The sequence below is a fragment of the Ctenopharyngodon idella genome, chromosome 6 (assembly GCF_019924925.1).
Source record: "Ctenopharyngodon idella isolate HZGC_01 chromosome 6, HZGC01, whole genome shotgun sequence".
In the NCBI taxonomy this organism is placed as follows: Eukaryota; Metazoa; Chordata; class Actinopteri; order Cypriniformes; family Xenocyprididae; genus Ctenopharyngodon; species Ctenopharyngodon idella.
The window spans coordinates 647,200-672,546 of NC_067225.1; the positions used below are offsets into that span (position 1 = coordinate 647,200).

General features: G+C 37.1%; 2 protein-coding genes across 2 annotated transcripts in view; one reads left to right on the forward strand and one right to left on the reverse strand.

Annotated features, from left to right (window-relative positions):
* On the forward strand, window positions 1-24,694 carry evpla (envoplakin a). Its single transcript, XM_051895848.1, has 22 exons — window positions 1-298; window positions 4,832-4,931; window positions 5,038-5,192; window positions 5,365-5,488; window positions 7,706-7,837; window positions 8,389-8,430; window positions 8,597-8,758; window positions 11,067-11,174; window positions 14,469-14,564; window positions 14,671-14,781; window positions 14,922-15,068; window positions 15,211-15,365; window positions 15,507-15,604; window positions 16,615-16,787; window positions 17,055-17,233; window positions 17,316-17,454; window positions 17,716-17,909; window positions 18,103-18,253; window positions 18,377-18,460; window positions 20,167-20,274; window positions 20,353-20,445; window positions 20,619-24,694. The coding sequence occupies exons 1-22, from the start codon at window positions 249-251 to the stop codon at window positions 23,946-23,948; spliced, it is 5,931 nt and encodes a 1,976-aa protein (XP_051751808.1). The 5' UTR covers window positions 1-248; the 3' UTR covers window positions 23,949-24,694.
* The window catches only part of ten1 (TEN1 subunit of CST complex), a 7,205-nt gene continuing 6,345 nt past the window's right edge, over window positions 24,488-25,347 (reverse strand). The window contains 1 exon segment of the mRNA XM_051895877.1: window positions 24,488-25,327. Coding sequence (XP_051751837.1) covers window positions 25,182-25,327 — 146 coding nt within the window. The 3' untranslated portion in view covers window positions 24,488-25,181.

The window sequence follows — 25,347 nt, forward strand, 5'->3', positions numbered from 1 at the left end:
ATGGGAAGGTGAAACTGGTCTGCCCGGTCCTGCAAAAGGAGGTGATCTGGGTGTCACCCAAACACCTGTTTCTCAGGGAGGAGTGGAGACAGAAGAACGGCTTTACTTCACCACTCTGTGACAGTTCTAAAGAGGCAGAAAGTGTACAGAGGAGTTTGTGGGGGTAAAGGAAAAACGGAAGTGAGACAGATTCATAAACACACACCAGCGGCAGAGAAGGTGAACCTCACCTCACTAAAACTTGTAGGATGTTCAAGAAGAAAGAAAACACGGTGAAAGATGATTCCAAGACGAGCAAGTGAGTGTTGTTGGTAATTCATACCCTTGGTTCTGTTCTGTTGTGTTCAGGCAGGTCTGAGATCAGTTTTAGATAGACTCAGGTAACCAAAGCCCAGAAAGTGGAGGTGTAAAGGTGGTTAATTCTTATTCCTGTGAAACATTCAATCTGAAATCAAGTTTCACCTTAAAATGCTCTTGTGATTTTTCACCAATGTTATTTGCTGTAGTCTACAACAACCAATATATGAATATATTTGGTTTCTTGATCAGTCATATTTTATTCTCATTTTAAATTGTATTTAAAATGCCAATTCACTCCATTCCATTTAGAAGTGAAAATCAGCTAGATCATGCACAGATCATGAGTTTGTATAGGCTTACTAATAGGAGGAAATAGAAACATTGCACAAAGGATACCTAAGTTTTGTGGGCCCTTATGCCGACTGTTTTGGTAATAATATAATCTTTGTTTTGGAAACACAAGTTGGAATGATTATGGTTTGTTGAAAATACACTACAGTGGTTAAAAATCTTAGAATTTTTCAAAGGTAAAGAAGAATAGAGATATGAAATAGAAAAGCTGTCAAAATATTTCATCATATATTTATGTTAGTCAGAAAAAGAGAGAGAGAGAGAAAAAAAAATCATGGTTACAGATTTCTGTGAAATACAACATTCAAGATGCAAGACCACTATATTCTAATGCAAAAGTTTTGTTTTCAATCACATCAATGGTTTATTTATTTGAATTAATTTAATGACAATATTAGAATTACAATTTGATTTTCAGTCTATTCCAATTTGAAATCTGTATTTGCTCTATTAAATAGAAACATTTCCTTGTATAATGTAAAATTTATTTATTTTTTAACATGCTACAAATTCAATCATGAGTTTTCAAGAAAATATAATGCGATATTATTGTTTTCTATAAAACTGTCATTTAAAAGGGACATTATAGATGCACCAGCAATGTAATTAAGAATTACACCTATATACTGTATGTCAGAAGCCATTCTTTTTCTTAATAATTATCTTCATCATTTGAGTCAGTGCAGTACAGTGTAATAATCAGGAACAATGAATAAAACCAAATCTGAAAAAATGATCAAAACAGTAAAAGGAGTGTCCTTGGTCGTAAAGCTTAGTTCCTGTAAGGGCTGATGTGCTTGTTCCTCCACTAGACTGCTGGGTGTTGGTCCATTGTTTCATCATGGCAATGCAAACGTGACATTTCAAAAACAAACACAATATAGTTCTTGTAAAATGTTTTAAAAGGCAAAAAGAAATAGTTTTTCTTTTCTTTTCTTTTCTTTTCTTTTCTTTTCTTTTCTTTTCTTTTCTTTTCTTTTCTTTTCTTTGGTTTTGGATGGTATAGTGGTAAGGATTGTGGGGTATTTTGTGTGGAATAAGAATGATGAGTTTAGAACAAAAACTAACTAGACATTAGAACCTTCAAGAAAAACAAATATTGCTATTTATTTTTATGCAATGTATCACGTAAATCAGTGTTTCCCAACCCTGGTCCTGGAGGCACCCCAATAGTACAAATTTCGGATGTCTCCCTTATCTGCCCCATCCATTTCGAGTCTTGGAGTCTCCACTAATGAGCTAGGAAGAGTTCAAATATGTCTCGTGTGTTTTTTGTTTTTCAGGAACAGGGCTGGGGGAGACTAATGTAAATGACAAAATGCCAAAGAAGGAATTTGTAAAGTAAAATATGTAACTAAAGTAGCATATGTAAAGTAGCAATTTATGGAATTAGGTGTAAGTGTATGAATTCTTCAGGACTCAGCTAAGACCATCCAACATTGTCAGCAGTAATCTTCTGATGCTATTCTTTAACGATTTTTTTTTTCCTTAAGTGTTATGAATTTCCTTTCCCAAAGTCACTGACTTTAAGAAATCAAACTCTTTAAGATATGCTACAGTATGAGGGCATTGTCGTCCTCTGTGTTGGTTTAAAATCATCCACAGAAAGCTGAATGGTTTCAATTCTCCGCATTGTAAACAACACCACCTAATTAATGTCATTTACATATAAAAGATCACCGGATAAGAACAATGATGGAACTCTCTGGACTAGCATGGCATGAAGGAGAAAAGATATAATGATATGATCTCTGAATCTCTTCAGGTTCTCAAAACAATATTTAACAGCACAGGGAGAGGCATTAATGTCACATGTGTTTTATCTGTTTGACAGTTATTTTTCATTCAGAGGATTGTCACAGACAGCAAAATCATAAAATGTGTTTTCACTAATCTGAGTAAGATAAATAATATTTGTTTCATAATATAACAAAGCAGCTTAAATGAATGGATATAACCAATATCCACCAACTAAAAAGGCCAGCTTTATGATTAAATAAACTGGGATGACCAATGAAAATTTCGATTGGAATCCCACTGAGGTCCCATTAATAGAAACATGTTTTTAAAATGTGCCTTTACCCTGTGAGCTCTCAAATTTGTTGTTTTTATGTATTTGGGGAGGGAAAAATACACTGAAGATAATATAACATAACATTAAAAGAAGTGCATACTTCTCAGAGACACTAAATTCTAGAGTTCTAATACAGGGAATTTCAAAACAGAGATACCACACCCAGATTCTCAGCACATGCAGGGATTCTAAATATAAAAAACTTAATTTTATCAGTAAAACTTTATATAATTAAAATCATTAGGAACATTTACATTAGGGGTGCAAAACCCGGCTCCTGGAGTACCACAGCCCTGCAGAGTTTAACTCCAACCCTGCTCCAAAACACATACTTGTAGTTTTCAAATAAGCCTGAAGGACTTGATTAGCTAGATTAGATTTGTTTATTTAGGGTTGAAGTTAATCTCTGCAGGACTGTGGCCCTCCAGGAACTGAGTTTTGCACCCCTGATTTATATCCTTGCATTATAAACCGCTTAAACGACCATTATTTAGAAATTAGAAATCAGTTAATTAGTTATAAATGTATTTAAAATGTAATGTAATATACAGTGCTGCTTGAAAGTTTGTGAACCCCTTGCAGAATCTGCAAAATGTTTTTTTTTTTTTTAACAAAATAAGAGGGATCATATAAAATGTGTTGTTTTTTATTTAATACTGTCCTGAAGATATTTTACATAAAAGATGTTTACATATAGTCCACAAGACAAAAAAAAAAAAAAAAAAAAAAAAAGCTGAATTTATACAAATCACCCTGCTCAAAAGTTTGCATACCCTTGATTCTTAATATGTGTGTTGTTACCTGGACAGAATGATGAAATAAATGATAGCTGTTTTTTTTGTTTTGTGATGGTTGTTCATGAGTCCCTTTTTGTCCTAAGCAGTTAAACTGCCCAACGTACTTCAGAAACATCCACCAGGTCCTACAAATTCTTTGATTTTCCAGCATCTTATGCATATTTGACACCTTTACAGCAGTGACTGTAGGATTTTGAGATACATCTTTTCACAGTGAGGACAACTGAGGAACTTAAACACAAGTATTTAAAAAGTTTCGAGCAATCACTGATGCTCCCAGAGGAAACACAATGCATTAAGAGCCGGGAGGTGAAAACTTTTGAACAGGATGAAGATATTCAAATTTTTCTTATTTTGTTTAAATATCAGATTTTTTCATTTAGTACTCCCCTTCGGAAGCAACAGAAAGATGCTTACATGTTTCCCAGAAGACAAATTAAGTACAATTTACCTTCATCTTCAAATTCAAAAAGTCTACACCCCCTGATTCTTAATGCATTGTGTTTCCTTATGACCATCAGTGAATGTTTGAGCTTTTTGTAATACTTGCGTATGAGTCCCTCAGTTGTCCTCAGTGTAAAAAGATGGATCTCAAAATCATACAGTCATTGTTGGAAAGGGTTCAAATATGCATAAGATGCTGGAAAATCGAAGAATTTGCAAGACCTGGAGGATTTTTCTGAAGAATATTGGGCAGTTTAACTGCTCAGGACAAACAAGGGACCCATGAACAACCATCACAAAACAAAAAAACAGCCATGGATCATCCAGGTAATGACACACAGTATTAAGAATCAATGGTATGTAAACTTTTGAGGGGGTATTTTTTATAAATTCAGCTTTTGTCTTGTGGACTAAACATCTTTTGTAAAATATCTTATTCAGGACAGTACTAAATAAAAAATAACATACATTTTGTATGATCCCTCTTATTTTGTTAAAAAATTTACATTTTGAAGATTCTGCAAGGGGTTCACAAACTTTCTTTTTGGATCCCTAGAGGTATATGGATCCCTGGTTTAAAACCCTGGTTCTAATTCTGATCAAGTGGAGTTTCTCATACCTCACTTGTGCCTGAAACAGTCACATGCATTCATGTCACATGCCTGAAACAATTCTGCTGACTTTCAGGCTTCATTTACAATAAATCTTACTGATTTGTGTGATTATCCTGTATGATTTGGTGCTTTATATATATCCTTGTGTCTAATGCAACACATTTAATCTTCTTTATTTTGCATTTGAGTGTCTTTTACACATTGACCATCTATAGCACATAGAATCCTAACTTTTAATGTTGAACTGACAGATCGCAAGTGAGTAACCTGGCCTTGCTGATTGCACGTATGCAGAAGAATGCAGACACTGTTGAGAAAGATGTACTGCGTGCAGAAGAGCTGCTGCTCATTGTAAGAAAACACTTTCTATTTCATTATGCACATGTACTGTATACTGTATGTTCGTATTTATAAATGGCAAACAAAAAAATTATTTCACCCCCTTTTATTTGCTCAGGATGCTGACAATGAGAAAAATAATAAGAAATTACAACATCAGAAGGAAACTGCAGATCTCTTAGGCCAGGCAGAGGGGCTCCTGAAAGATCTATTCCTGGATATGGACAAAGCCAAGAAAATGAAACACCCTCAGGCAGGAGAAATAGAGAATGAGTGAGTGACACTAAAATCATCTGTTCATGACCCTGTTCAGTCTGTTGTTCTCTCAGATCGAAACTAAGTTTGGACAGTGTATTTTCTCATTTATATGGTTATATCTAAAACTAATTTGTGTTGATTTCCACAAGCTACATAAATATTAATTTCTACTTTTTCCACTAATTAGTGTTAGTCGCCTTCATGAGCGTTGGCTGAAAGACTGTTCCCTTTACCGAGAGCTGTATGAGCCATTGAACGAGGTGGAACTACAGCCAAGAATTAACTGGGCTCTGGTGCTTAACCAAAAACAGGTCAGAAAACACCTGAATATGCACAACAAGAGAGTGAGAGATAGAAACTAATCTAAGTACAAACTAATCATTTACTTTTGTACTTATAATCAAAAGTAATTGTCATATTAACACACAATATGGTAAGACATTGTAAGAGGAAGACAAAACAAAATTTAATCTTTGATAATTTGATTTGAACAAGTTAACTGACAGAATTGCTATCATCAGCAGATACTCTACATTAAGCCTGACATATACTTCAAACTTTTACCTAAAAATTTCATGGCTGATCAGATGGGGAGGGTTGTAACACTACTTTCCAAGGCACTTCTACTGGACCCAAAAAGATTGCAACAAAAAAGGACAGTCTACTGACAGTTGACACAACTGTAACCTAGGGGGTACACTTGGTCACTTTATGCATCTCGAGCAATCAGATTGCTTATATGATTGAGTTTGCACATTCCATTTACAATTGGCCATTTAAATATGTCTCCACAAAATGGATACACATCCAATCTTCAATCCGTGTGTCACGTATGCTGTCCATCTGCCCATCTTCCACAGTCCAGCCATCTAGTCAAAGACTACATTTCCCAGCATCTCTCTTTGTTGTTTATCACCTGCACTTACTTGGCCATCACCCATACCTGTTTCCCATCAGCACTCCAACCAGGATAAGATCACACACCTCACAGTTACTCTACGGACAACAGACTACTTATCCACTCCGGATCTCCTTGTGATACTCCAGTGATCTTCTTGTAAATCTTCAATGATCTCATGTAAGCTACTCTTTGGAATATTACATGTACCTGTCTACTCACCATACTCATGTGAAGAGGCGTGTAGACTCTACTCAGTCTTCATCTCAAGAATCTGCCTCGGAACTCCTCCCTAGTGTTTCTCCACCCTTCCTCACACCCACCACCATGCTAGAGTCAATAACTGCCACTGACCCCGAGCCAAGACAGCCCCTTACCCAACCCACTACAGTCACAGAGCCAGAGCCGACCGCAGACCCAGAACCTGAGCCAGTGCTCATCGCCAGTCAACAGCCAGAGCCAGCTCCCACCAAGGACCTGCCACGGATGAAGAAGGTCACCCTGGAGCCAGAGTCTGCAGCTCTACTCGTCCCGGAGCCAGTCGTCGTGTCTGACCAGGTGCGAGCGCCATCACCCATGGCCATTCCAGTGGGTATTTTAGTGGAATTTGACAGTGTGGAGATGGATTACATCCATGCCTACAAGCACAGTCAATATAATGGATGCCCTGGCTTCCTCCTATTCCCAAGCCAAGTCTACTTCATCACTGCTGTTTCTGTCCAGCCCCAAGTCTCCATAGTCTTTGCTGGTCCTGCCCAATTCCAAGACTTCTGCGTCTCTGCTGATCCCGCCCAGCTCCAAGTCTCCTGCCTCTCCGATGGTCCCACTAAGCCTTCCTCTCCTGCCTCCTCTACCAAAGCTAGCCAGTATCCACGCTATATGCAAATTCAATGGAGTTCACTTCACAAAAGCTGAAAACCAATGTTATGTGCTGCCTTTTGTTTATCATCAGCCCTAAATAAAAGATCATAATGGGATAAAGAGCTAAATCAGCATTGGTTAAAAAAAAATATTACTCATGAAGATTTTAATCAAGATAAATGTGGCATGCCATGCTGAATGTTCAATTTAATTGTTTGTCCGCTTGCTGAAGAGAGATACTCTTCTCTGAATTAGGACTGTGGTATCTGGTTACCAGAAATGGTTGTAACATGCTTTCACGCTTTTATTTTTGACATTTTGGGAGGCTTGAACATCCAGATCCAATTTAACTTAGCTGAGTCAGAATGTGCCTTCAAACCACCTCCTTAAGTGGCTTGAGTGATTGGGCTACAGTCAGTCTCGAATGTGCTACAGAGGGCATTTAAACCTTGTCTTTTCACAATTGGATAGCAATCTGATTAGTGAAATTGTACAAATTGTGATCTTCATATTAAATTTATACAAAAGTTAAACTCATGTCCATGTCCAAAGTTTCAAGGTAAGCTGTCGATTTCAAAATAACTTTTAATTTTTAGCAGATACATATATGTGGTAGAAGTTTGAGTTTCATAGCTGAGGAAAAACATTACAGATATTACAGACATTAAAGCAAAGGTACATCTTATTTTGATTTATAAGAACGTTTTTGCCAGCCGCACAGTAAAGCCAAAATATGTTGATTAGTATTTTTGAATATGGAATATTACAGAAAGATGCAAGCAAAGAGGAGTATGGCCCCACTTTGGCTGACCTGAAGAAGCAGATTGCAGCTCATAACATCCTTCATAAGGAGATTGAGTCTTACAACAACCAGCTATGCCCTGGATCAACCAGTTCTCAGGTGAGCTAAGAAAGAAACCTTTTTCATCACCTGTCCAATTTTTTTGTTACCAAGACATGCATTCCTCAGCCTTTGATTTGGGAATGAAAAAAAAAGGAAAAATAAAGGAAAATTCCTGAAAAAGTAAAATTATGTCATCAAGTACTCACCCTCTTGTTGTTCAATGCCATCATTTTAATGAAACCTGAGAGATTTCTGTCCTTCCATTGAAGGTTCACAAAACCAAAAAGTTGATGCTTCAAAAGGTTCATAAAGACATTGTAAAAGTAATCCCTATGAATAGAATGGTTTAATCCAAGCCACAATCTCTTCATATGATAAACAGATTTATTTCAGTCTTTTATTTACATATTAACATTCACACATTCTGAAGCGTCAAAGTTTTGGTTTTGTGGACTTTCAATGGATGGATAGAAATCTCATGTGTGTTTCAAAAATGAACATATCTTATGGGTGTAGAACAACAGGGCAAGTAATTCATGAAAGAATTTTCATTTTTGGGTGAACTAACTCTTTATTCACACAACTTAAAATCCTTTGTGTTGTTCCAGGAGGAATATGCTGCCATTAAGAAGCAATATGCTAACCTACTGGTAAGAAATCATTCACATTATGACTGATATTGAATAAATGGATGTTTTTTCTTTTTTTTTTCTTTTTTTTTTTTTTTTATTGTCATGCCTCTTTAAATTGTAAGATATACTGTTGGTGCCAGAGAGTGAATGGAAAAATTCTCATTTAGCTTTTTTAATGTTTCAGGATAACTCAAAATGGAGACGTCACTATCTCAACAGCCTGTACGACTACATGCAGGACTGTGAGAAGGAGGTGGCATACATGAGGGAAGAGCAGAACAAGATCCTTAAACAGGACTGGAGTGATCAGATGGTTGACCATGCTGACGTTCGCAGACAGTATGAGGTAAGCAAACTAGGATTTGAACTGATTGTATGACTTTGTACAATGGAATGAGCTGAAGGACTGATATTCCTGTAGACCACCGTTTCTCAAACAAGGGGGCTTGGGGTATATCTCAATAGTCGAGGGGCTGGAAAAAATATTCAGAAACAAAAGCTGCATTATGACAGAGGGCAAAAGAGACTGCTCATTTTTCAAATCTTCAATAAACAGTTTTAAGATATGAAGCAAACCAACCAGCTCTGACATGAATCACATTACATAACATTTTAAAAATACTGACCATGTGTATAAAATATTATATATTAGAAGTTAATTACAAAATATTTCTGTAAAACACTATAGAAAATATAAAAATATATACATATGACAAACTAAAAAGTTAGTCATAGATAACTAAAAAGTCTACACAATACACAATCAAAAATCACACACTGTAAAAAAAAATATCCCGTTAAATTTACGGTAAAAACTGGCAGCTGTGGTTGCCAGAAGTTCACTGTAAAAAATACTGACAATGTCTCCAGTTTTACAGGGTGCCTGTATAATTTACAACTTATAACCATATATTTTAAGTGATATAATGTTAATATACCTACTTTAACCACCAAAACCTGCCTTTTTACCTTAAAACATTAACTAAATAACGTAACATGTAACACAGTGTACATTACTAATAACAGAAATAAGAAGAAACAAAATTATAAAAAATGTAATCATATGTGATGTGTACCAGAGGAGCTTTTGGAGAATATCCTTTAACAGTTTATTTTTTACCGTAAATAATATGGTAATTCAGTTTTTACTTGCAAAAACTATACTTTTGACAGTATTTTACAGTAAAATTACACATATATGATGTTAAACCATTTATAGTTTTTCACCGTATATGGTAGGGTAACTTACAATTAACAAATTAACAGGTTTTTACTGTTTTTACAGTATTTTTCTGTAAAAATTACAAACATTTTTACAGTGGTTTTTGAGATGTAAAAAAATACTCCAAGACAAATCATGTCAAATCTTTTTCCACCTTTAATGTGGAAAAAAATAAAATAAAATTACCTGGTTGCACAAGTGTGCACACACCTTAACTAATACTTGGTTTCAAACACTTTTTGCTTTTAATACAGAAGCCAGAATTTTTGAATAAGGGTCAATCAATGCTTGCATTATGGTATTGTTTGGATGACGAGCGTGCCAAATGTACCTGTTAAAATTATGTTCAATTTTATTTCATCAGACCATAAAACAATTTGCCACATGGTTTTGGCAAAATTAATTAATTAATTAATTAATTCATTCATTATTTATTTATATTTTGAGTAATGGCTTTTTGTTGGTCTGTCCACCCTACCCCATAGCCCAGACATTTGAAGAATAAGCTACAGGTTATTGTCATCACGGCACTGGCAGTAGTGTGCATTGACTTCGCTAGACCCCATTTTGTGCAATAGTATCCAGCTGCAGACCCACAGTGCCAAACATGACAGCTGTTTTAGGACAGGACTAAGACCAAATGTTAGGATGGAGCCTCACCAAGTGGTGTGGTAGACTTCTAGTTTGAGACTGCTGGCCTGACACTGCTGTCCTGACACTGCTGTCCTGAAACTACTGTCACATTTGGCACTGCGGGTCAGCAGCTGGACATATCTCATTTCGCGAACAGTGCATGTGCTGCCACATTCAACAATGAATGACTTTAAGACAGCAGTCTCAGACCAGTAGTTATGGTGAAGATTATAGCCACATTAAGGTTAGGGTGACAAAACATATACAAGCAACAAAACCTTTTTTAATGTATTATTATTCAGCCCTATAAGAACATAAAAAACAGGTCTTTGTACATTGATAACCTAATTTATGTTGCAAGAGAAAATAAATTTACATTAATTGCAAATTCTTGTACTCCTTAACATGTTTTAGTGATTTCCCCCCATATATATTTACATATGGTCAGTGAATCAAAAATAAATGTGTATTATATTTTGGTATTTAACATACAAAAATTTATACTTTTGTTTACATTTTGGGCTTATGAAAGGGCTTCAAAAAAAATCTGAGAAACCCTACTATAGACAATCTGTGGGGTTGCAAATTACCTTTATTTCTCCAAACTACATTTTTTTTTTTTTTTTTTTTTTTACTTTTATTAACATCTAAAATTAAGACAGCAATGAGAATAAACAAGAGTGATCATCTAGGCAAGAAATACATTTTTAGTTTTGCTCTCCTGTTGGTTAATTGCAAAAGTGGCAGCACATCTTAAATAAAACATTATATTAGACCTGTGAACTCTTGTCTGTTGCAGAACTTCAAGAATAACAGTCTGCTGTCGCATGAAAGTGAGGTCAACAAATTGCAGGATGATGGAGACCGACTGATTGAGCTAAAACATCCTGCTGCCAGCACTATTCAGGTCAGAAAACAAAAACAAGATGCCCAGCTTTATTATGTGATACTTTCAGCTTTGGCACCTGCAGCAATATTGTCTATTTGATATTATCAGATTTGTTGTTTTACGTCAGGAGTGTCAAACTCAGCTCCCGGAGGGCCACTTTCCTGCAGAGTTTAGCTCCAACTCTAATTCAACACACCTTATCCAGCTAATTAAAGCCACTTGAAGGCAAGCCTGCAAGGTTAGCAAAAAAAAGTATAATGCCTTCTAGCGTTGCGGTATGCAGGGAAGGAGATCAGAGTTTTTTTTTTGTTTTTTTTTTAATGGCTGTCAATGGAGGAGAGGCTTCACTACGCTGAATAAACCGCTTTTGTGGGAAAACAGCTTATCATTTAATGAATCTACAGCCCATCAGCTGTTTGCTCTTAAACATTCGTTTTGGATTGATCTATTTTTAGCTTACACCGAAAAAAATGCTGTTTTTTTAAGAGAAGTCACAGACAATTATGTGATAGGTAAGAATCATTTTACAGCATTTCTTATTAATTTCTATGGTATCCACAAACATTGATTGATTGACCACACAACTCTGAATGAAATTAAATGTCAAGGTTGTAGTGTGATTTGTTACCAAGGCACACATGGTCCAAGTTAGCCATTGTGCTTTCTCCAGAGCCATGGACTCTCATATTTCCCAATAATAAGACCATCTTTGCTAGAAACATCAGCTGGTTGGAGCTAAACTCTGCAGTAGTTCTTGAACGAATCGTTCTTTTGAGCCGGTTGAAACTGGTTCATAGGAAGTAACCCATAGACATAATAAAATACATAGACGCCCTATTGGCCGCTGGATCGTACGTCAACGGCGCCACTATATTGTGCTGGGCAACATGCCGTAACTCTCATAAGTGGACTGAAGAAAAGATGCCTGACTATTTTGAGATTTTACAAACTGTCTCACAGTCCAAACCACATATCGGGGAATTACCTTTCACATATAAGTCTGAACAGTTGTTTCTGGTTTTATTTGGTCATTATAACATTATTTTGACAGCTAGTTGACCACCAAAGTCAGACTATTAAAAGCTAACAACAACATTAGTTATCTATGAACTGAGATTTTATAAGAAATAAAGTTTACATGATTTTTATGAAGTCTGAGATTGTATTATAGTTTTATATAATATTTTATTTGCTATTTTTATTTTATTGACTTTATTATTTTACAATTTATGATAGGCCTATACTATCTGCTATTTTATTCAGTTATTATATTACTACTAATAAAGGTGCCAGACACAGTTAAATATAATGCTGTCCATTTAAAATGGAGACAATGTCTTTTTTACTATAATATAAAATGTCTATAAAGACATCTATTGTTTATGAATAATAAAGCAAACATTTGTGTGAAAAACTGCAAGAATAAGGTTTAGAGGGAACACATATAGAAATAAATTATAAAAATGAAAAGGGCCTTAAGATAAATGCTTCAGATTAATAAGGTTTTGAGATGCAAATTATCTTCATTTTCATTTGAAATTGTCCTGTGATGTGAAGAAAAGCACGAGGGAAAAAGCTAAAATGTGTTGTCGAAGACAGAAAAAGCCATTTCCACAATTAAAATTGATGTGCACATTTCATGTACATTAAATTATATTACATTAGGAACGTCTCCTCAATTATTAACCTTGAAAAATAAACCAAATCTATGCTTGAGAAGCGCAAGTTTTCACAATTCCTTATGACAAGGAATAATTTTCAAGTTCAAACTAGCGGGATTCTGAGTAATTGGAGACCTTTTTCGTACTTCACGCAGATCATAAACCGTTGAAATCGGTTGAGAAATATAAATGTTATTGCGCTTTTTGTCCAGAAAAGCCGCAGCTCCCCGTTTACTTGCATTTGTTTAATGAGAAGTCTTGCCCCGCACAATATGGCAGACTCGTTAACGTATCGCAGTAAACGGTCGTTGAGCCGGTTCACCAGCGATTAGTTGCTTCCCAAATGACGCACTATGCACTTATGTACTCATCCGTGTAGTGCGTGAATTGTATTTAGGTTATTTTGTCATTCAACATCGGAGTCAATACCCGGTTGATCCCCACTCCCCCTCCGCAACGTAATTAAAGCTGCGACAGTTGAGTGCATGAAGTGTCCAACATTGCACACTTCGTTTTTTTCCGTTAATTTAGTGCATCATCCGGGTATTTAAAGTGCACTTTTTCTTTTTGGAATTTTCTGTGTGAACGCACTACTCACACTATTTGTACTTAAAAACGTCATAGAATAGTGCATTGGGATGCGAATTGGGACGCACCTATCACTTACCGAACTGAATTGAACTTTAGTTCCGGGTTGATGACGCAAGACGCACAAGCCGAAGTAGCATGTCCGACTCAAAAAAACAAACAAACAAACAAAAAAAAAAACCCCGAATGAGCCGGTTCAACCAGCTGCCGAAGTTTGCCGAGGATTACCGAGGAGTCTGATGAGTGAGATGACGATACCATGCAAGCCTGAGGCACGTACTGGAATATGTTATTATGACTACTGTTATTAAATAACATTTTATTAAAACCTGCAAAAACCTTTTTGTCGAGAGATTTACTATGGTTTATTATACATGCAGATTATAGCTATTTTAAGGTGTTAAGTGAAATCAATGAGTTTATTCTTTCTATACTTTTGACATGTAGAACATATCTGCGTTTGTGCATAAATATGTGTGTTGTAGTTGCGAATCTTATCCAAGATGTAGGCTAATCAATATTGGTCAGTCGTATCCAGCATAAAGGATCCGCGATCCAATGAAACTGTGACCACAAACTTGTGTGAATGTGAATGAAAGTGAATGAAAGGCAATAATCAGCAATGTGTTCACACAAATAACTTTTTATTTGAATGTTTCAATATGCGTTGACACAAATAACTTTATTTGAATGTTTCATTGATATAACATGACATGAGTTGTTAGAAAAGAAATGCATAGTGGCATCATAGCATGATGACGTCAGGAACCTATGAATCGGCTTTTTAAACCGGTTTATTGAGCCGAACTTTCCGAAAAGAACCGGTTCACGGAAATGAATCGGACTTTGCATCACTACTCCGCAGGATAGTTGTCCTCCAGGAGCTGAGTTTGACATTTGTGTTTTACACTGCTGACAATGTGTGGTATGGCAAAAAATTTGACTTATTTAATTAGTTTTACTTATTTAGTTAAGTAAATGATGTGTTCAATAGTTAAATACTGCATTCAGTATGACAAAACCTAAGCAAAGCTGAGCTCTGATGTGCTGTTTGTGTGTTCAGGCACAAAGAGACACTGTGAGGAATGAATGGCAGAAGTTTCTGAATCTTTGCATCTGTCAGGAAACACATCTGGACAATATAGAGGAGTACAAAAGGGTAGGTAGGGCAGATGGATGGATCAATCATTTGTGTTAAGCACATTTTTATAATAAACATTTTGTGCATTAGTAAAGCGAAAACAAGTTTGTGTTCTTCTCAACAGTACCAACTGGATGCAGATACCTTGTCTGAGTCTTTGTCTAAGCTCGGCTCCACTGTTGATGGCAAAGCACTCAATGGCAAAACCAACACTGAAATTCAGATGCAGCTTGAGGTCAAATCACATTTTAAATTATATTTTATATAATTATAAATGAAATAACAATAAAATGAGTATTCATACAGCGCAATGCAAGTTTCTGTCCAGTTCCAGCCACTGTTTATGTGTCAATATCTTGTATTCTGTGTCTGCAGGCTGAAGAAAGGCCTCTACAGCGCAATGAGCAGCTTTTAGCTGACCTGAGAAAGCGAAGCACTGCCATCACACCACTAAAACTTCGCCACACTCCACCAAGCAAAACTACCATGGTTGAGTCTCTATGTGACTGGAAAACTCCCAAGGTTAGAATCTCTAGAAAAAAAAATATGGTGTTGAAAATCTCTTTATAAAGAGATTCAGTACATGTAGTATGAAAAGCTATGGTTACTAATTTTCTATTCATTTATTGTTCTATTCATTTGTTAATCATGGGATCCTTCTCAGGCTTCATTGAACAGAGGAGAGCTGTTTAATCTGAAGTCCAACACAGACAATGACAATTGGGAGGTTCAGTCCAATGATGGGACAAGCAAAATATTTCCTGGAGTTTGCTTCATGATTCCTCCACCGGATCCTGAGGCCATCAACAGAGTTGACCTGTAAGAATAAAAACTACTTTTCATACTCCAAAGACAGTGTAAAATGTTTGTTGTTAACCTTTAATGTATGCTTATGTCAAAAATAATGAGTAAAGCCTTCAGAGACCAAGAATAACTAATAATTTGTGTTTGTATGAGAAGGCTGGGGAAAGAGTTGGAAGATCTAAAGAAAAGGCGAGCTGCTTTGAGAACTTCACTGAACAGTCATCCATCAAAGGCTCCTGTTTCACAGGCTCCAGGTAATTTGTTTTGCACCCTCTACTGTACAGGCACGGATGCGTTTTCTTCAGCCTGATGTTTATTCGTTTCACTTTTGGTGTGAAAGGACCATTTGTGTTTACCTTTTTTGTGTCTTGTTTAGTGTGAAAGTGCCTGTACACCAGGCACTGGGTGGGCCAGAGTTGGGTTAGGTCCATCCTGGGGTGGGATTCCCATACAATGATGTACTAGCTAGTCACGACTTTCCTGAAACCATAAAGTCATTAAAGATGTCATGCAGGTGGTTGAGCAACAACTTATACTAATCAATATAAGTTGAAAATATAATTTAAATCAAATTAATGTCAGATTATTGCTGTAAATAATGAGAATGGCATCTGGTGACTACTTCACTGTTTTGTTCTCTGTTGTTCTGCTTTATTCAGTCGTGTGTTCCGTCTTAGGTTATACTCTAGATCACTTACATGCACATTCTTCAAAAACAGCATTTTCATTCTCATGACAAATTAAAATACGTAGAATGAAATTTGTATTTAGATATGGAATGACATTTCACTGTCTAAATTGTACTGTGTGTTAGCTTACTTTGCTCAAATAATATATTTGATATATTTAAGTTAGATTAAGAACAACGCTTCTATCCACATGTCGAGAGCTGTAGTTCCAACCACAACTTTGCAATGCTGTTTGCAAATGTTTGTTGGAATTATGGTTGTGGGAAACACTGAATCATTAAACTATGTTGGTAACAATGGAACTAAGCGATGCTTTTGAAAAAAACACCCCAGTTCTGATGATGGCCTATTCAATCATAGTGGAAAATAATGTTCAACTATTAAAAGTGTGTTTTTCTTGTTGGGGTCAAGTTACCTAGCTATAAATTCTGGTTATTTTGAAAACATATATAACATATTTCTAATCATCATGTGATCATGTATGTGGTACTCATGAAACAACTAGGAAGCACTTGTGACATATGTACTGAACTTACCTCTGAGATAATAAATCATTGTCATATTTGTTGTTGTAGTTCCTGCTCCAAGAGCTGAGGAGAACTCCAAAGCTGTAGAGCTGGCTAGCCGTTTAAACCAAATAGATAAAGATCTAGCTCAAGTTGAGATGAACACTCTGAGCAGTCTAAGAGCCCCACTGAACCGCACTGACCCTGCCACAGACCTCACTAAACGTCTGAAGGAGCAAGAGGTGAGAAATGCTTTAGACATCTAGTTAGATATATAAGCTTCCTTGCTTAGAGATAAGCCTCCTAGGTTAATACTGTTGACTATAATGAACTACACAACCAGGTTATTGACTGTTGACAACTGGATGCAAGATAACTGATATAAAGTGGATTCATGGCTGTTAAAAACCTTAATCTCTAAAGCAATGGTTTTGGAAAAATTGTCAGTGGATGAAGAGCACCACATTTTACAATGCTCTGCTTATTTGAGATTTTTCTTCTCTAAATAGAGAACAAATACAGTTCTCCAGCAGCTGGAAAAACAGAGGTCTGTAGCCCAAAAGGACCTGGAACCTCTACTTTCAAAGGATTCTAATGGGCCAACCTCTTCTACTCTACCCCAAAAACTCAGTGATGCCAAAAACAAACAAGACAGTCTAGCTGCTCTCATTGATCTCTACAAAAAGAAGTATGTACAATTACAAATCTATTTATATAGGAAATGAAAGAAAGAATTCTAGATGTTGCAACTCTGTTGCCTCTTTTTCTAGGTTAAATGCATCTATGGTTTTGGAAGGACAGCTTAGGAAGATGGACAGCACTGTCTCAGACTTTGAGAAACAGCTCAGTGATGATGGTGCCATCCCAGACAAACCTAGTGCCATTCAGACCCGTACCCAGGAGATTCAGGTCATTGTTCATTCTTAATTTAGTAGAATGTAATCACGTCACCACTTCATGTCTTTTGTCTGAATCACAAACTGGACTACATGCCCAGAGTTATGACATTAAATTATTTCAGATTATTATCAAAAAATTTTACTTATGATAAAAATGTACCTAAAAACCTAAAAAGATTTCTTTTTTTCTTTTTCTTTTTTTTAATTTGCGACCTGTGTATTTTGCCAACAAACCAAATCTTATGCATAAAGTATATTGTCATTCATCCAGGGTATGAGAAAAGACGTTGTTGGTGCTCAAAGTGAGATGCAAAAGCTTAGCGAGGACCTAGAGGCACTTAAGAAGCTATGCAGTTCCCTTCAGCAGGGTTACCAGGAGTATTGTCCTGATATACGCAGACATGAAGCAGAAGTGAAGAATCTTCAAAGCCGATATGCCAATGTGAGCAACCAGCTAAATGAAAGGTGAGTTATATATGCTTACTCAAAATTTGAATCTAAAAGGCATTAATCTAAAACAAATTTTTAGTTTAATGAATTTAATGTGGTGCTGCTTAGATATACCTTCTCTTTTCTCTTGTCTTTTCTTCAATGATGAGCTGAACAAAAAATTGTTACCTAAAAACATGTCTTGAAAAATGTTTTTATATTTCCTTAGAGAGAGGCTTTTGCAAGAGGCTAACACAAAAAACCAGGACTTCCAGAATGTGAGCCAATCACTGAGCTCCTTCTTAGATAATCTACCTAACAACAAGATCAACCCCAAAGATGATATAGCTCAAGTCAATGCCAAGCAGAACTCTCAAAAGGTTAGTTTTGTAGACTATATCAGACAATATATATTATGTAAAATAAAACAAATGATCTGATACACAACAGCACACACAAAAAAACTACAATTCTAACTATGTGGTTGTTTTCTTACTCAAAAGAGGGTGATAGAGGATATACAGAGGAAAGGTGATGACATGGACAGGGTGGCTGATCTCTCCAAGGATCTCCAGAATGTTCTCAAAGTAAGTCAAATGTTTGGGCTACAGTGAATGTACAATCTCACAGAAGTGAGTACACCCCTCACACTTTTGTAAATATTTTATTATATCTTTTCATGTGACAACACTGAAGAAATGACACTTTGCTATAATGTAAATTGTATAACCGTGTAAATTTGCTGTCCCCTTAAAATAACTCAACACACATTAAGCCATTAATGTCTAAACTGCTGGCCATTAAAAATGTCAAAATTGGGACCAATTAGCCATTTTCTCTCCCTGGTGTCATGTGACTCGTTAGTGTTACAAGGTCTCAGGTGTGTTAAATTTGGTGTTATCGCTCTCACTCTCTCATACTGGTCACTGGAAGTTCAACATGGCACCTCATGGCAAAGAACTCTCTGAGGATCTGAAAATAAGAATTGTTGCTCTACATAAAGACGGAGTAGGCTATAAGAAGATTGCCAAGACCCTGAAACTGAGCTGCAGCATGGTGGCCAAGACCATACAGTGGTTTAACAGGACAAGTTCCACTCAGAACAGGCCTCACCATGGTCGACCAAAGAAGTTGAGTGCATGTGCTCAGCATCATATCCAGTTGTTGTGTTTGGGAAATAGATGTATGAGTGCTGCCAGCATTGCTGCAGAGGTTGAAGGGGTGGGTGGGTCAGGGGTCAGCTCAGACCATACGCTGCACACTGCATCAAATTGGTCTGCATGGCTGTCGTCCCAGAGGGAAGACTTTTCTAAAAATGATGCACAAGAAAGCCCGCAAACAGTTTGCTGAAGACAAGCAGACTAAGGACATAGATTACTGGAACCATGTCCTGTGGTCTGATGAGACCAAGATAAACTTATGTGGTTCAGATGGTGTCAAACATGTGTGGCAGCAACCAGGTAAGGAGTACAAAGACAAGTGTGTCTTGCCTACAGTCAAGCATGGTGGTGGAAGTGTCATGGTCTGGGTCTGCACGAGTGCTGCCGGCACTGGGGAGTTACAGTTCATTGAGGGTACCATGAATGCCAGCATGTACTGTGACATACTGAAGCAGAGCATGATCCCCTCCCTTCGGAGACTGGGCCGCAGGGCAGTATTCCAACATGATAATGACCCCAAACACACCTCCAAGACGACCACTGCCTTGCTAAAGAAGCTAAGGGTACCTAAACTGTATTGAGCGTCTGTGGGGCATCCTCAAATGGAAGGTGGAGGAGCACAAGGTCTCTAACATCCACCAGCTCTGTGATGTCGTCATGGAGGAGTGGAAGAGGACTCCAGTGGCAACCTGTAAAGCTCTGGTGAACTCCATGCCCAAGAGGGTTAGTGCAGTGCTGGAAAATAATGGTGGCCACACAAAATATTGACACTTTGGGCCCAATTTGGACATTTTTACTTAGGGGTGTACTCACTTTTGTAGCCAGCGGTTTAGACATTAATGGCTGTGTGTTGAGTTATTTTGAGGGGACAGCAAATTTACACTGTTATACAAGCTGTACACTCACTACTTGTAGCAAAGTGTCATTTCTTCAGTGTTGTCACATGAAAAAATATTTACAAAAATGTAATGGCTGTACTCACTTCTGTGAGATACTGTATGTATCCAGAATCACACACCAAATATAACTTTATATTTAAAGTATTTAGAGTGTAAAACTTTGAAAAACCTTTAATGTTACAATTTTGTGGCATAAACTGTTATGAAATTGTATATTGCATTTATTTTGGGCAGGAATATGAGATGAATTGTGATAAGTACAAAGCAACTCTTGATGACACACCTGCGACAAATGCTAAAAGGCTTCACACCACCTCCCTAGCTAGCGCTGTTGCAAAGCAGGTGAGATATTTGAAATGTAAAACATGACAAATTTTAATATTAATTAAATACTTAATTCTTTATTCTGTTGTGCTACAGGAAAAGGATCTTACAAACCATTACGCTGAAACAGCTGCTGAGAGTAACCAGTTGCTCAACCAGATGAACTTGGCAAAGTGCATCATGGCTGAGGTGCAAATGAGAGATCAATATTTTTTGTAGTTTACCACTAATCAGAAGGCTTTATTTGTTCTGTGTTATACTAAAATTCATTTTATCTTTGTTATGAAAAGCAAATAATCCTGTGACTGTTCAAACTAATCATCTTTGAAATGGTCTTACTTGTCTTACTTTTGTTTACACAGAATGTGGAAAAAGTAAATGCTGTACAACAACAACAGGTGCAACAAAAGGCCTACGAGGACACTGAAGCTCTGCAGAAAGAATTAAAGGACGAAATTGCCAAATGTACCAATGCAGAAAATAGCCTGAGCACCATCAAGAACAGATATTTATCTCTGAAGAGTCGAAGAGGAGTAGAGAGAGTGGAGGAGAAAGAGGTTCTGCAGTATTACCGTGACCCAAAACTTGAGGCCAATGTGGAGGATTTTCTAAAGAAGATTCACGAAGAAGCACTGAAACGCACCAAAACACAGAGTGAGATTGAGGTACTGTCCAGAAAAATCACTAGCTTAGAAAGTGAACTCAAGAACACCAAACCCAAGCTAGTCACAAGAGAGGTGACGGAGGTAGAGAAAGACCCTCAGCTGGATGTAGAAGCATCAAACATTCGAGAAAAAATAAGCAATCTGAGAAGTGAACTCAGAGTTAAAGAACAAGAAAAGGCTTACCTGCAAACCGAGATGACAATTTTAGAGCAAAAGAAGCAAAACATAAAAGAGAAGGTGGTGCAAAAGGAAGTGGTAAGACTGGAGAAGAATCCAGAAATGTTGAAGGCAGTTAGGACATTTGAGATGGATATCTCAGATGAAGGTGAGAGGTGCAAGTCACTGAGGAGTGAAATCTCCCAAACCAGAAGCCAGATAAACTCTTTAGAGAGGCTCATCCCAACTTTAGAGCCAAAAGTTGTTACCAAGGAGGTGAAAAGGGTTGAGCAGGACCCTGGACTCATAAGAGAGTCTAAAGGGCTTCTGACTAGACTAGAAGAAGTGAGAAATGAGAACAAAAGTCTCTTGATTGAGCTTAGTAACCTTCAGTCACACCATGTTCAAATACAACAGATGAAGCCCAAAGTGGAAGTCAAAGAAATCATAAATGAGAACTTCAGGGTGGCCCCGGAGACAGAGGCAGAGATGCAACGCTTGAGAAGGGAGCTTCAAGACAGTAGCAGGCAGTGCTCAGATTTTGAGAGACAAATTAGTATTGTGAAAACAGAGCTTGGTGCTCTGCATGCACAGAAACCAAAGGTTGAGTATAAGGAAGTAGTTCAGGAGGTTGTAAAAGAGGAAAGAAGTCCAGAGAATGTAAAAGAAATACAAAGGCTTTCTGATCAAGTATATTCACTGCAAAAAGCCTACAGTACTTTACAGGATGAGCTTATCCGTCTTAGAAAAGACAGGGATGAGTGGAAGACTGAAAAGTCGAAGGTTGAGACCAAGATTGTCACTAAAGATGTAACTAAATATATTGATGACCCACTTCTGGAGAAGGAGGCAGATCGTCTCAGGAGAGATGTCCGCGAGGAAACTCAGAGGCGAAGAACTATAGAGGAAATGGTGTTTGATCTTCAGAATAAATACATTCAGCTTGAGAGACAAAAACCAGAGGAAAAAGTAGTAGTGCAAGAGGTGGTGCGTCTACAAAAGGACCCAAGGCAGATTCTTGATCATGATAGGCTAGGCAGGAGTCTAGATGAAGAAGTGAAGAATCGTAGAAAACTGGAGCTAGAGGTGCAGCAGATGAGAGCACTCATAGAAGACAAGGAGATATCCATAAGAAGCAGTGATGAAAGGCAAAAAAAGATACAGGTGGAAACTGAGCTGAGACAAATTAAATCCAGAATCCATGAGCTAGAAACTGCCCCACCACCTATTGAAGAGAACATAGTAATAGAGGAAGTTCTAAAAGTTGAGAGGGATCCAAAACTAGATAAACTGACCAATGGTCTTCGGACAGACATGGATAAGGAAAGCAGTGACATTATGCGCTTAGAGCGAGACATCAGGAAAATGACACTCGAGATAGAAATTTTGCAGAGAGAGAAATCAGTTGAGAAGACCATCTATAAAGAGATTGTTCGTGTAGAGAAAGATCAAGCAGTAGAAGCAGAAAGGTCCCACCTTAGAGAACAGTTACAACAGGAGAAAAATGCCAGACGAGACCTTGAGGATGAACTCCATCGTCTAGATGAGAAACTGCAGCGACAAGCAAGCAAAAGAACTACCACATCCCTGGAGGAGACCAACCTGATTCATGATCGGGACAAGCTGCAAAGAGAAAAAGAAAACCTCCAGAGAGAGCTAAAAACATTAGAATCTGAAAGACAAAATATCAGCATCTCATTCCACCAGCAGTCTAGGCTGATGAGTGAAAGAAATCAAATGAATAGGCAAAGAAGCATTAAAATGGAATCAGATGTTCAAAGGTTGGAAAGAGAGATCCTGGATGAGAAGGACAAAATTCACAAGCGAGATAACATAATCAGGGAGCTCAAGAACAGTTTAAGGAAAGAGGATTCCTCAGAAACTCGTACTAAAGAAGTCAATGTCTCCACAAAGATTAGCATCTTGGACCCTAACACTGGTAAAGACATGTCACCATACGATGCCTACATGCAAGGCTACCTCGATCGCAGCCAGTACTTGCAATTACAGGAACTGGAGTGCGACTGGGAGGAAACCACCACAATGGGACCTGATGGTGAAATTTCTGTTTTGCAAGATCGCAAGAGTGGCAATCAGTACTCAATCAAAAATGCACTAACAGAAGGCAGGGTGACTAAATACCAACTACAACAGTACAAGGATGGCAAAATGCCTATCTCAGAGTTTGCTCTTCTTGTGGCTGGTGAAACAAAACCTCGGTCATACACCCCAGTTACCAGCCAACCAACTCAGCTCAATGAAGAGTTCCCCATCTGTGGTGTGTATGATGTACACACTGATTCATGTCTAAATGTACGCAGTGCCATGAGTCGAAAGATGATTGACACCAACACTGCCCAAAAGCTGCTTGAAGCACAGGCAGCTACTGGTGGCATTGTGGACATCAGCAACAGCATAAAATATTCTGTCCACAAAGCAGCTGATCGAGGTCTGATTGAGCCCAGTCAACTACAGCGGTTACTAAATGCTCAAAAGGCCTTTACTGGAGTAGAAGACCCTATGACCAAAGAACGTCTGTCAGTCGGAGAAGCTGTACAGAAAGGGTGGATGCCCAAAGAAAATGCCATGAGATACATGGAGGCACAATTTCTGACAGGTGGGTTGGTCAACCCCAACAAAGCAGGAAGAGTTAACATTGTTGACGCTGTCAGCTCTAAGATGATTGACAGTACAATGATGAGAGAGCTTCAGGAAGAGATCAACTATGCAAAAGAGCTGATTGATCCCATCACAAAGGAGAAGATCAACTACAAGCAGGCTCTGGCTCGTTGTAAGACAGACCCACTCTCAGGTCTTCCAATGCTTCCTGCTTCCTCCAAAGATTCTGCCTATACTTCCTATAATACATAGACACTCAATAGTCTACATCAGTTTACAAAATTGATCATGCATTCAAGTTTCTGTACTAACCATTTCTCCTTGGTTAAGATGAAAATTTTCTTTCATAGAAAAAAAAAACAAACAAAAAAAACAGTCAGGTCCTGGACCACTTATAAATGCAAGCGTTTAGTGGGTGCGTTGATTCAATGTGTTCTTAAGTTAAAAAACAAATGGAATCTGCACACCAGAAAAAAAAGAAAAAGATGTTACTGATTTTAAGATAATTAATATATAATAATAAATGTGGTTAGAGATTCACAAAAAAAATGAATTTGAAATTTGAAAGTAATGCTTAATCTGATCAATACTGTACTTGTAATACAACTTATTGTAAATCTCAGGCGCTATAAAATCTGTCAATTTGACCACATTACATTAGTTAGTTTTCACTAAGAGTGATTTAAAAATCTCAACTGATGAGATGCTTATGTTTACTTCATTTTTTCAGTATGTAATGGGGCAGAATATTGTAACACTGAGCATAAGGAATATTTATCAAAACACAAAAATGTTATGCATGTTTTATTTGCATGGTATGATGGGCCAGAAGTGCAATTTCTGATTTAAAATCATTATACTTTTATTTATGTCTTTACCATTCTCTGTCCTTTCTAATACTGCTGATGAGAATAATTGAGAATAATTAAAAATGCAATGAATGACTTGTCTTTTTTGTTACATCTAATTTGTTTCTATTAAATGAAGTCAACACACAATGCAAGAATGGTATCAAATGTATTCTTTGCAGGGATATGCATAGCATTTTAGCTAGCAGAACACATTCTGTGATATATATTTGTAATTGTACTAAATGTATAATTTATTTATTTTTAAAATACATTTTAAAAGTGTTTTCTTTCTAAATAAACAGGGGTATAGAGTTTGACCTACATCCTGCACTAGACATCCAATATACATAGGGTGTGTCAAAGTTCAGAACAAATACCATATATTATATAGCAATACAATACATAGATTGAGAGCCATTTACCTCTTACTTGCTTATTTGTAAAATTTAAAAGTATATATTTATTTTTACAGTTAGCTAATCAATTTACATCTACTTTATGTAATAATCCAACTGACAATCCTACGCTATTGAGAAGTTGACACAAAGTCACAGATTCTCAAATTGTACAAAAACACAATAATAAATAGTTCTGAAATGATCACAATTCACAGGTTCTTTACGTTTGAGGGCTCTCACAGCAGTGAGCTTGCATATTCATCTTTAGTTTCTCTCTCCTTAAAGAAGCATCTCTGTTCCAAAATGGCCTGTTGCATTAGTGTAAGGTCTACTCCATCAACACAAGTCAAAGCACGGGCACGCAGCATAACTCCACTTAATCCTGGAAGCAAAAGCAACAGA